Here is a 13198-nt window from a genome sequence, read left to right on the forward strand (position 1 = left end):
GGCGCTCGCTCCTCGTCTCCTCTCTTCCCGATCCTCTTTCTCGAGTCTTAGGCTAAGCGCGGAATGCCGTGGGTAGGGGAAGGGTTAGCGTACGGATAAAAGACCCTTCACGGAGCGCTACACGCCTCGAGGGTTCTCGTTGCAGGGTCAAGGAACGCGGGCGATAGCGTGCCCGGCGCGGTTTCGCGGATGTTGTTTATGAAAGTCGATCGTACCGTTAGCGTAATCTCAGCTGCGTCGACACACCAGCTACCGCGCGGTTTTTCCGCCAACGGAGCTGCGAACAGTCCAGGCTACGTTTTCTCGAGTACAGTTCGGTACTCCGTTATTGCGTTACGTCGTAAGCATCGGCGATATCAGACAGATTTTGGAGCTTCGATCAGTGGAAATCCTCTGATTCTGTGGAAACTAACGATTTAAATTATCGCACGCCTCGTACGTGTTCTCGTGTCATCGTTTTTCTGCTATGTAAAAAATGGGACGTGTTACGTAGCAAGTGAAAACTTGAAGTCCTTGGATCTCCCCGTTTTTTCTCTTTGATGTGACGATACATTTTTTTTTTTTTTAATCGGGTACGAGTTCTAAGTATCTCGCTATCAGCCTTATTTTTTCTTCCACCGCTCGATGAGGAGACTGGGGATTACGTAAATTCGTTTTCTAATGTATCTAGATCACTGGATGTTTTCTGCGACATTGAAGCAGAATTTTTTTCTCTCCGACGCTCGCCGCAATTGGAACAGCCAGGCTTTTTAGAACGAAACCGTGCGCAATCATGCGCGAAGTATGCGTATCGGAGTGCAGAAATGACTGTAACCGTGACACATCCGCGCGTCTTATTCACATGCAATGCATCATCGAATATTTAAAGATTCGCGTGGAATTAAGTGGAGTCGAAAATCGAGAATAGTTGCAGGGAGAGGTACGCTTCTTTCATCGTCGTGCGGCCGTTGGTCTCTGGTTTCTAGAAACAAATTCCAGCGTCACCAAAGGCAGACGTCGAACGTTCGTTAGTATGCCCACCGGGAAACTCTTCGTCCCTGGGTTTTAATTGTTCCACGTCGGGCTTCGCGAAATGGATATGTTCCCCATGAAAGGCTCTCTCTTGCGCGAATTCTTTCATTGATTTTGCCATCGGTCCCGATGAATACATTTTTCGTGCACGCACGTCTGCCGAATAAATTTCACGTCTAGCTCTGTGGTCGGTCGCACTTCCGGCCCGTTCGTTTCGTCGAATCTAATTTTGAAACTGGACCCTGGCGAGCTGAGGACATATGGACGCTTAGAACGCACAGACGCTAACACGTGTAAGTTGCTCGTCGAAGACGTACACCTTGTGCTAATAATCCAAATCGTACATAGTTGTAACGTCGTGTACGGATTCTCGCGTTGATTGTCATTTTCGCGAGACTGGAAGTTCGTTTCTTCTAGTTCGAGGATTACTTCGTTGCTGGCCCAAAAATCAGAGTAACAGCCGGAGTAGGTTGCGGCGCACTCGTGAATTCTCAAAGGGAATTGCAAGCTTTTGTACCGTTGTCACCGTGTCTACGTTGTTCTGTTCTTTTTGGTTGGTAAATCCTGAGGGAGTTTTCGTTCGAAATTTTTTGAGATTCGCCTCTATTCTTCGAGTCCTCGATTGTCTTGGCCGTCGTTGTTGACGACAGAGGGTTAGGTTATGGACTCTTAGCCAAGGAAATTTGTCTACACTCTTCGTCGTAGCGAGTGAACGTTCATCTGACGTCATCGAGGTATTGAAAGCTCCCTGTTTTCTAGGCGACTCAAAGGACGCTCGATGCCTCTCAGTCCTCGAGGTGTAATTCATTCCAGCAGGTGTACGCTTCGTACGACACGTGCTGCCTGTGGATTTATTCGTTTGTATTAAGAATACGGCTTCCTCCGTTGGCGAGGCGTTCAGTCTGCGAGGCATAGATCATTGGTCGTTCCTTTTTTCCATGTTCCGTCATCAATCAGAGGTATACCTGTTTGCTGGCACCGGCCTTGGGCTCATACGATTGGGAGAAGCGATAGCACCGTTTGCCAGAGCCGAGCAGGTGACATTTCAGTCTCGATAACCGTAATCAGAGTTTGTATTACGGTCGTTGGAGATTGTATCGACGTTTACTCCGTACGAACCCATACCTACCTTGTTGGACGAAATTCTCACTCGCGAACTAAAAGTGGAATTACAATTCTCTGTGTCGTTGGTATTTTAGTCTGACGTTTTACAACGAGGGCATTAATGACGAATGATTGTAATAAGCGAAGTTTCTTGACTGCTGTTAGAATTATGGTGTCGCGACGAAGTACGGACGATAAATGAATGCTTGTTTTTTACGGTGACCCATAATGTTGCACGGAGTTGCACGAACGATTGAATTTCTCGAAAAAACCTGTCGTCCAACCGCCGAAACGAGAACCACCCGTAGAGTTAAGGGAATGCTCGAATGCTGCGAAACAGTGGAATCACTTGGTAAACGTGTTCGTGAAGTCTGCGAATCCCATTTGGAAGCTTGCCTCCGCTTGGTCGAGCGAAGAGGAGAGGCTCGACTGCTTGAATACCGTTGCTCGTTCCACGATACACTCTATTCAGGAATAATCGATCCACGTAGCGGCAGGGCGAGGAGGAGCACGAAATAATTCTGGCCCAGGCCTGTTCAGCCAAGCAATCTGAGAAAAGGCCGCTGGTACGTAGCGCCAGCCGTAGAGGAAGAGGAAAGATAAATACGAGGAAAAAAAGTATTTACCCGCATTTACGGCAAACAAGCCACAACGCGAGGCAGATGAAAAGAATGCGGCTGAACTTTTAATTAATGGAATCTAATGAATACCGTTTAGGTTCGCGTTCTCGAGGCATCGTTGCGGAAATAAGTTGAATCCTTGCACGAGAAATAGCGGCGCTATCCTTTCGTTCTTTGCCGGGCGTGTGTGTTTGCACGAAAATTCGATCGTAATCCGGTTTGCACCGTGGACGAACGACCGAGTTTTTCCATTCGAATTTTCCATACGTCGCTCGAAAAAGTTATCCACGCGTTTATTCCGCGCGGAAATGAATGGGGATTTCTGCGCGGAGGTGTTTCGCGAAATAAAACCTGATCAATGGCGATATTCGTTTAAACTCACTCGTCGCGCTGGACGCAGTCGAAAACATTCGATCAGCGAATTGGACGATCGCAACGCGATGACGCGTCGACGGAAGAGCGAAGGGGAAAATCGATCCGACGACGAGTCGTTAGACGCGAGCAGGATAGATAGACGAAAGCTCGGAGAAATGCCTTCCCTTGGTCGCAGAAATTAATAGGGTCCGCACGAAGCATAGTTACGCGACTCTTGTCTTGCAGCCGTTCATTGAACCTGGGCTCGTTAACGCGTTGAATAGGCTCTTCTACATTGATATTAATGGACGTTTTTGCGGCCATCTAATAGCGTAATTGTGCATTTCAGTCGTTAGAATTCTTTTATTACTATTACGTAGTGACAACAAAATGAAATTAAACGGAATGCATTGCGAAATTTGTTTGACAAACAGATTTTTTATATTTTTGAAAACTCTATTAATGATAGATTAATTGCTTGCTAAGAAACCACCGAGTATCTTACGTTTATTATATTAATATTAGAATTGCAAGTTAGATGCGAAATCCTTAAGTTTCATTGGCCATTAAAGAGTTAAAGTTACAGAAGTGATAATGTTGAAAGTTTTCGTTGGTTCTTCGACGTCCCTCTAACAGACGAAGTCTCGGAACTCTCGTTTTAATGTATTTTTTCTAGCCAAGGCATCTCTATCCTCTGCCTCCTTTTCTTTCGTTTCCATTAACCGGAATCGAATCGATTGGATTCCATCGAGCGAAGCTTCTGCAGAGCCGTTTCACTGGTACACGCGTGCCAACTCGTTTTCACTGCAGTGGCCTTTCGTTGCATTATCGACGATGCGCCAGCAATCGCTTAGCCTTTTATTGCCGCGATGCATAAACGTTGTCAAACATTTAACAAGCCTTAACGCTCCTCCCTGTTGACATAACTGTCGCTATTTGCTTCGACTGCGCGACTCCCCGCTGTTTCTCGATCCGCTTTAAACCATTCTTCTCCTTTCCTCGAAAAGTTCTCTCCGCTAACAAGAAATGTTGGCCAACTGTTAGCGCGTTCCATCCTCCGTCGATTTTCCTTTTTACATTCGCTCGTTTCTCTCTTTCTGTCGTTTTTTTTTTTTTCATTCCTCGTCTTTCCTCGAACTGACGCATCGATTTCTCGGAAAAATGCACTTCGAAATCGATGCATGTATGAGCGATGCACTTTTTTCAATCGCAAACTCCCTCAAATTTTGTTTGGAGCGTCAGAAATTTAAAAAACGCAGACCAACGTCTCTGTTTCGAACGATTCGGAGAGTTCTTCGATCTGAATGGACGCATAAGAAATTCACAGTCGTCGAAAATTTCTCTTACGTTTCCTTCGACCCGAAGAAGGGAGAGAATGGGAGTCGGAAGCGAAGAATTCATTCTGACGTTCCGTGATTGGGATTTTTCTGTTCTTTGAAAACTCCACCGAGCCCAATATCGACAGAATTTTATTGGCCCTGACAAGCGACTCGATAAGCGGGAAGAAAAGGAAACTATTCGCAGTTACAGACGCCCGATAGACGCGCGGTAATACGTAGCCCGCAATATCTTATCACCGCTGACATAAGCCTCTGAAAGAACAGACGTTCAATGGATTTAAGTTCCTCGAAATGAATTCGTTTATCGCTCGCGAGTAAATGTTTCTTCCTCGTACGCGTCTAAAGTAGATAAGCGGAATTCTATGTTTCACCTCGCGGTTTCTCCTCGTCTCGCGTGCTTCGCTTCGGAATCTATTGCATCGCGTTTATGTATCGATCTATCAACCCGGATTCGTTCTTTTCAAGAGAGATTTCCAATATCGAGAGGCGAGAAATATTGTTCGATACTTTTATCTGTGAATTACGCTTAATCGACGACTTACATGCAGCAAGCGGATAACGCGCGGACAGAGAGATACGTGGCTCGTTCGTGGCGATATTCTCGTGACGACACGTCGATTTCGAGTGCGCCAAGTAAACTCTGAGCTGGCTGAACAGTCTTCGAGGCATAGGCTCGGCCGTCTAATCAACGATATCATTGATCACTCTATTTAAAGAAGCCGATGGTAAGCGTGACGTCAAGCGACGAATTTCTAAGCCAGCTCCGTTTAGTCTCTCCACCCGAAGCGGATAATCTCACCTGCCAGGGGTCCCTTCGATCCTCGTCTCTCGAATATTACGCGCACCCCCGTGTATTTTCGTACTGGAGATTCGCTTCGATCGAATGGGGAACCTCGCCTCGATGGCGCGCGATCTCTGATGTAATATTCATGCAAATCGTCGCGCGCGCATTCGAAAGCCGAGACCCGACGAGTTTCTAACGCGACGCGATCGCGAGTCGCTAAACACGCACCGTGTCCTTAAGATAATCGTACCGCGAACGACAAACGATTTAAATATATCTTCCAGGGAAGGCTCGCGAGGTGGAAATCAGTGCCGATATCGCTTATGCATGCGAAGCTCGCGAGCAATCTCGCTATCCGCGTTGTTAGATAAGTAGACGGAGCTGCTTAATTCGTGTCACGCCAATGAATGATTCTGGCGTCAGAGGAAGTCTGTAATACGAGCAAGATTACAGATCCTCCAGACAAGGATGAATCAATTGTCGGGCAGAATGGGCGGGAGTGATTTACGAAATTACAAGGAAAACTCCGTCAGAGTCGTCGCGAGGGGTTGGACGAACGAGGGTAAGTCGGGGGACGAGGCACTCTTCTCGAGGAGAAGGGAAAAGGAAAACGGTAAACAAGCTTCTTCTTTCATCGCTGGGTACGACTCGAATTTATAATCCTCTTCGCGTTCGGTGTGCGGTCACCAGCGTCTACCTCGTAATTCTCCCATTTTCCACACTCTTCTGCCTGCTCTGTCTCCGCGGTTTCACCCGTGCTGGTGTGCTAGTGTCGGTTCACGCGCTGCAGAAGACATTTGTCTCCTGTTCCCGGGTGTTTCGCGCGTCCCCTCGTTGCGCCTGAGGGGGAATTTTTGGCCACGTTCAACGGGATAATACGCGGGGCAGTGTTTCAGGGAAAATTGGTGTGCAATTACGCGACTGTTCGAGGGAAATTGTCGCGAAAGCGATACGTTTAACAGTCGGTTTACTCGACCAAGGTAAACGCACCGTAAGAGCGTAATTGCGATTATGCCAGCGTTGGCGCACAATCGCGGGGCGTTTCGGTGGGATTTAACCGAGAGAGGGTAATTAGTAAGCAGAAGTTGTTCACGATTACGATTGCGGTGGAATTAACGTTTTAATCAAGAACCGGATAATCGACGGTTTGTCTTCGCTTCGTTCATTGATCGAAGAGAAACGGGACCGCTCGCTCTTCTTCCTCTCGTTGCACAAATAACGTAACAGGTCGACGTAACAGCGCCAATTAGGTTTATTCGTTTAATTGGCGTTAATGCGATGCCGTCCGCGTGTTGTTGACCCAATTAGTCGGCCTTAAATCACGAAGAGAGCCATTCCGTTCCGACTTCGCGTCGGTAAATCATCTACGCGATCGACCTTGTTTTTCGATCAACAAGAATGAAGAAAGAGGAGGCAAGTCAACGAAGTACAAATGATTATGTGTTAAATTACACTGCATTTAAACAATGAGTGTACAGTGCATTTTCTTAAAAAAAAAAAGAGAATTCTTTCGTGGGCTTTATCGACTACAAAGTAGAGGAGGTCGTCACATTTCCCCTGGTTACTGAAAGCTGTTGTGAATGCCCTCAAAATCCATTCGAAGGAAACGTGCAGGTGATAAAGACCGTCGAGACGAAGAAACGGCTCCGTCTCGAACTAATGGACGCCAACTCGCCGAGTCAACAGCCGGTGTACAGAAGTCTTTAGCATTTCTTACCGCCAGAGAGGGAGAGAGAGAGAGAGAGAAATAGAGGGAGCACGTTTAGAAACAAGCCTTTCAGACGAAGCATTTCCCAGCCGGCGGTTCGACCGACGAATATCCCGTTGAACGTGTCACGGCCCTGTCGCAACGTTTCACGAAGATGGAGGGAGAAAAAAAAGGGCAGCCGGTTATCGGGCTGTTGGCATCTGACGGAGGGTGGCCTCCGCGGTGCGCACAGGGCACGCGAGGGTGACGGAGATAGTAGAAGAAATGGGGTGACGCGACATGCAAACATCATATTTCGTCGCCCACCGAGCAATTTCGTGGACGCCGCATTATTGTCGCTGCTCGCCCTGCAATTATCCCGGATATCCGTCGTCTGCGCGACGTCGAAATAATTACTTGGACCGCGTAACTACGAGGAGCACAATTACCACGGCTAAGAGCCCGGCTCTCTGAACCGAGCGTTCCACGGATTCCCAACCCTCGTTCAGCCTCTTCCATTGAATTCTCGCTCGAATTGGGGTATTTCGGTTCTTCTGGTTCAGCAACGTTGTTTCTCATCCTCTTCTTCTTTGCTCGACTTCGTTCCTCGAGCCCCTCAACCTCGGTACACGGTCGAAGCTTGTCCTCCGGGTCGATTCTACGCTTGACCCAGATGATTGCTGTTCGTTTATCGCGTTACGTTTCTCGATCGAAGTGCAGGCTGTTTCGAGCAGAAAAACAGTCTGAAATCTATCGATCGTTATAGAAGAATCGTGACGAGCATCGTGCAAGTCCTCTGTCTCTCTTAATTATACCTCTTTCCTGGGTTTTAACTCGAAAGGATGTAACTTTTTCTGCATTATCATCGAGGTTATACCGTTCTCGCGTCACCCTGTAGAAACCAGGCACGCATCGCGACTCAGACGCAGTTGCGTATCGCGAACGCTGCGAAAGTTCATCGAGTTCAAATTCCCCGCGTCAAGTTCAGCGAGTTCAAGCTGGAAGTAGTTCCTAATTGCGGTCTCCCCTTCGACCTGCCGCTTCCATTGCCTTCCATCTCGTGTCCCTGTATATCACAGCCTAGCGACCCTCTGGAATGGCGTGCGGACTGGTTATGGACTGGTTAGTCGATGCACCGCTGCCGCCAGTGGACTCTTGGGCGCCTCACGCTACCCTCGCTGCAGACTCTGCGGCGCCCCTTTCATCCCTTCCTCCTCTCCCTCGTCTCTTTTCCTTCTACCCTTTCGCGCTCGCTCGAACGGCGAGCGTTGGTAAAACGAGACTGGCTGATCGGGTTTTTCCTGAATAATTGATAACTGTGCCGGTTCTGATTGTGCTGTAATCGGCTCTGTTCCCCACCGCCCCGTTACGATTCTGTTTCGCATTGATTGGTACACGACAACCGCCTTTGTTTAATCTTCGACTATTTAAATCGTATCCGCTGCAACGTTGGCGATTAAAATTAATCAGGTTGCAAGGGTTATTGTCGGCCATAAGAATGCCGAAATTGTTTTACAATCAAGTTTCATTTCCATCGAAAGCAAGCATTCTTCGTTCAGTGGTGGCGTAGTCAGTTTAATACTTTTGCGTACCAGAATATTTTATACCCGTTTATTTTCACTCGAAAGAAAGATACGAGAGTTTATAGAATCAGACATGTAGAATCGATCTGGCACACGGGAGTTACCGGCGACCTATTATTTTATTATTTTCTACCCCCTACGAGCGCAGCGATCAACCCCATTCCCCCACCTTCCATTCCACGAGCCGGTAATGGTCGGACGACCAGAGTCGCAGGAGGTCTTTTCGAGTTCGTATCACGACAGAGTCTGGTCACGCACACAGCTTGCTTGTTTGTTGAAAACACGACGGGTGCTAATAAAAATAGATCTCGCTCTAAGGAGAAACGGACGGTCCATGGTCAGACACGGTCCGCCAGCCAGAGGTAAGCGGTCGCGTATACGTGTACACACGCTCTGTGGAGCTTTGACGTTAACGAGGGCTTCGAACGGCGCATGATTTATCAAAAATTCACGGGGTAAGGTAAACGAGTGGGCTGCCTCAAAGGGAATCGAGCGGCACGCTCGCGTTTCTTTCCGATCGTTTCCGCGAACGGAATTGAAATAGGTTCGATCGAATGGTTAATCGGTGGATCACGCGAGACTGCGGGAATTGATCGAGTTATCGCGTGGACGAAAATGTTTTCCGGCTGTTCAACAGCGCAGGAAATTGCTTCCATGTTTTTAACGAAAAATTGACGCGGTGAAACGAGTCCGTGACGGGTAAACAATATCGTCAAAGCGTACGAACCCGCCGCGGAAGTGTGCATTAATATTCATCGTTCGAACGCGATGGGAAATAAGAAAAATAATAAAACGCACTGCGTTTTCAAATATTTTCGGTTAGCGAACAATGCTCGTTGAAATCATTCGATACAGGTTTTCAAATCATTTCGTCTGTTCTTGTAATTCGAAAATCTTTCACTTTCGAATTTCTTTCACTTTCAATGGAGAAATTAGGGGCGTTTGAATTTTTCCATCGATTCGAAGCAACAATGGCAAAACACTTTTCGCTGTTAATGCGAATCGATCGCTGCTAGCTCTTGAACTACGCTCTTCTACATCCGTTCCGATTGCAAAATCGTTACGTCCGTTCGAAGTGCGTAGCACTTTGAAACACTCGCAACCTTTTTCTTAGTCACGATTTAAAGAATATTACTCTTGATCTACCAGGCACAATGCTTCTTCGACATTCACAACTAATTCTTTATTTCGCGTACTTTCCACTCAATGCTCGACCGCGATCCGTTAAACACTGAATCGGTAAATAAATATTCGTCGCGATGGAAACTCACGAAGCGAAATAAAAGGGGAGCGTACGGTTAAAATCACGAAACTGTTGGCTCCGATTGTCGTTCGTACGCGGGATTCGTTTATCCGGTATCCTCGTTTATCATCCCGTGGCATAATAAATCGGGGTATCCGTTAGGATTTTTTTTTGTCCAAACGAAACACTCGCTAACGAGGAGAACGCGCTGCGTATTCCCGTCGTTCGTGTCTTATTTTCGTGACCGCCGTGTTTCGTGCCTCGTGATTCTTTAACGAGCCGCGAACGAACCGTTCCGCCCTCGCCTCTGCTCTTCCTGCGCTTTTCCCGTCGCCCTTTCCGTCACCGCAATGAAATCGAAACGACGAATCGCTCGCAAAGCCCACTGGTCACCCTACCGCCTACGGATCGCCTCGGTAAATTATTAAACGTCGCGTGTCGTCCGGACGAGTATCGATTCGTCCTGTCCACTCGTTCCTTCTTTTATTTTCCACCCCCGTACGCTTCTTCGTTCCTTCAATTTCCGAGCTGTGTCAATCGTAAAAATTGCACCGTCTTATTAATCGTTCCGTTGAGCCAGCTGTTGCTTTCGACATTCTTAGGTCATTCTCTCTTCAAGCAAGAAGGAAGAGGTTCTGTGAAAATATCGAGTACAGTTTTAAATGAATCTAATATCAAAACCAAAGAGAGAACGAAACGATACTCGATCCTCGAAGCGTGTTACATCCGAAATCGCTGTAATTCTTAACCAAGCAAACGAAAGTTTGTCAGACATTTTAGCGGAGCCCGTCGAAGCGGAAGATGGTATCTAAAGCCGCGGTAGAACAGGCCGCGCATTAGCGACAGGGAGGACACGTTACACGACACGATCGAGTATTTACTCTTCGACTTTCGTTCGCGAAGCAATCTTTCGCTTCTGAGACACCACACTCCGTTCCCACGTATCCGAGGGGTATAATACGGTCGCGAACTGAAAAATTGCTTCGTACGGAACATCAGTAGACCCGGAAGAACGTTCCGTTCTCGATGGTATCTCTCGCGAGCCGCTCGGTTCTCCAGCCGGGGGTGAGTTTCATTTGACGGTGGAAATCCGCGCGGTCTCCCGATTGCCAGGATCGTGGGAATTTTTCTGGTTTATCGCCGGTAATGTCATGCTCGCGGCGGTCGGAAGGAAGCAATTTCGAGAGCCTAATTGCGCCATGAATCTCGGTGACACGGGGGGCTGTTCCGCGCGTTTCAAAGATCCTCCGCCGGCACGTGCAAAGGAAATATCGCTCGCCCCGCTCGAATTAATAACGGCAACCGTGCGATATAAGCCGTTGGGTGGTGAATCGGGTTCGCGTTTCTTTTTCCTCTCCCTCTTTTATCAACGAGTTTTCCTTTAATCGCCGCGAGACATCCCCCTCCTCGTCCGTAAATTTTTGCAAACGTTGAGCGCGGCGCTGTCGAATTTCGTTTGTTCGCCGGCGTGCCGTGCGCTTTGGAGCAAATAAAACGGTGGTGTTCGAGCGCGTCGCGTTGAAATTGCGGTACGTTCCCGGCGAATAGTTCGAAACGAATTCGCAGGTAGTCCGGTGACCGTTTTATCGCGTACGTGCTCCAGTTCCATCGGTTTCCCATGCTCTCCTGCACGTCATTAAACGAACCGAGCCGATTTAACGGACAATGAATTACACACCGTTCGACCCCCGCAAACGGACGGTTACGCGAACGCGAAACATGTTTATAGGTTTATTACGAATTGCGGTGCGCGTCGTCGCTGTTGTTTCCGGGGCGCGTGCGTGCCTGGAAATCGAGGGGAAACTCGGTTTCCCTTGCCCGCAGGGGGTGAATTCGTGCACGTGACCGTACGGTTCTGCTCCTCCAGTTACCTCGCCAGTTCGACCACGTACGTCATTTAGAACAGCGGTATTTTAATATGGATCCAGCGTACGATCATTCGTTATTATTTTAGTTTCGTCGTTTCGTCGAAAATTGCGATGATAGCGCGACGCTCGACGCTTGACGGAATAATTTATCGTTAAGATGGTAATGGCGCGTTAAAAGGGTCGATCGATATTTTTGTTGCAGAAATAATGAAGAGAGAAGCTGATGCAGGCGCCATGACAGGTTCCGGAGGACCCACGAGTCCTCATAAGCGTTACAGACAGGGTGACGATGAACTTCGTCTTCTGATCCCCAGCAAGGTAAGATTGCTCATCAGCGGTTCTAATCTGAAAACTACTCGCGAGACCAGTTTCAAAGTCGAAGCTGAAGGATCGCGGAATCGATCGTTCGGTCTTTTAAGAAAGCAAATATTTGACTGTCCATGAATCAAGCCTCGCTAACTGCTATGCAAATCGTAAAAGAGAAACTACCTAACATACTTTCTAATCTCTGCGGGGTTATTTCTAATCTTTACACCGTTTAAAGGTCTTCTATTTTTAGTATTTATCCGAGTACAATCAATTTTTTCGTACTACGTATAGGTTCCATTAATTTATTACAAAATGTTACAAAACGAAAAGCAATCTTTCCGTCGAGGATTAAAAATTGTACGTGATGAACTTGTACTTTCACCTTACGAAAAATGTGCAGTGTCGATAGCGATGCACTTTTCCTGCAAGCGTTACACGCTGCCTTTTCATTCTTCAATTCCAAAGGGGGGACCACGCAAAGCCTTATCCACTGGTGTTTCTCTTGGCCAGATAAGGCTCGCCAACGCATCCGTATCTTTTCACAGCTCCTATTCTCCTTCCCACGTTCGCGGTTTTCCAACAGTTTTTTCTTTCTTCCCTGGTGGTTACGCGAACACGTCTTGGTCGAGGTAAAAGTTGGCTGCCAAACGCGTTGCAACCTGACGTCGGGCAGGTTCGCGATCGCGAAATACGAACTTCTTCCGGTCATTGTCGCCGCGTTCAACGAACCGTTATTGCGTTCCCTTCCTCTTTCCCTCGCTCGGGAAAATTTCAGAAATCTTCGCAGGATGTCCCGCAGACGAATGGAAATTTAATCCCCTTTCGAGAAACTTGGAAATTTCGATAATATCTCTCTTTCTCCGGTCGAAACGTATCCGATGTAACACTCTAAAGTGAAACAGAATTCTACAGAAAAAAAATTAGAAAAGTCTATGATGTACAATTACTTTCTTCAGTCGCTAGAATTCTTCTAGAATTTCTCCACGTTTTCCACTTTCTCTCTTCTTCAAATTTAAAACTAATCCACTCTTGTATCGCTGTCACTTTCGTATTAGAAACCTCTGAAAAGAATTCGTCGTTTCTCAGTTGACATCGTCCAAAAGATAAAAGGCTCAAAAGTAAACCAAGCTCGATATCAGTGGCCCAATAAAAATTCATCGCGCGATCTCAGACGGTTCTACAGATCCAGATCTCGAACGAAGGGTTGCCAGCGTCGGTCACCGTCAACCCCTTCGTCGATTGCACCTTTTCCTCCCTCGTCACCTTCACCAGCGGTTCGACCACGTAGTCGAATC

The 13198-nt window shown here is 47.4% G+C and overlaps 1 protein-coding gene across 6 annotated transcripts in view; it reads left to right on the forward strand.

Annotated features, from left to right (window-relative positions):
* Positions 1 to 13198, forward strand: part of Hnrnp-k (Heterogeneous nuclear ribonucleoprotein K) — a 94300-nt gene that overhangs the window by 37806 nt on the left and 43296 nt on the right. For all 6 annotated transcript variants that reach the window (XM_076907154.1, XM_076907152.1, XM_076907150.1 and 3 more), the window contains one exon: positions 11797 to 11912. In XM_076907154.1, the coding sequence (XP_076763269.1) occupies positions 11802 to 11912 (111 nt within the window). In that variant the 5' untranslated portion in view covers positions 11797 to 11801. The remainder of the gene's footprint in view (positions 1 to 11796; positions 11913 to 13198) is intronic.

The sequence above is a fragment of the Xylocopa sonorina genome, chromosome 15 (genome assembly GCF_050948175.1).
Source record: "Xylocopa sonorina isolate GNS202 chromosome 15, iyXylSono1_principal, whole genome shotgun sequence".
In the NCBI taxonomy this organism is placed as follows: Eukaryota; Metazoa; Arthropoda; class Insecta; order Hymenoptera; family Apidae; genus Xylocopa; species Xylocopa sonorina.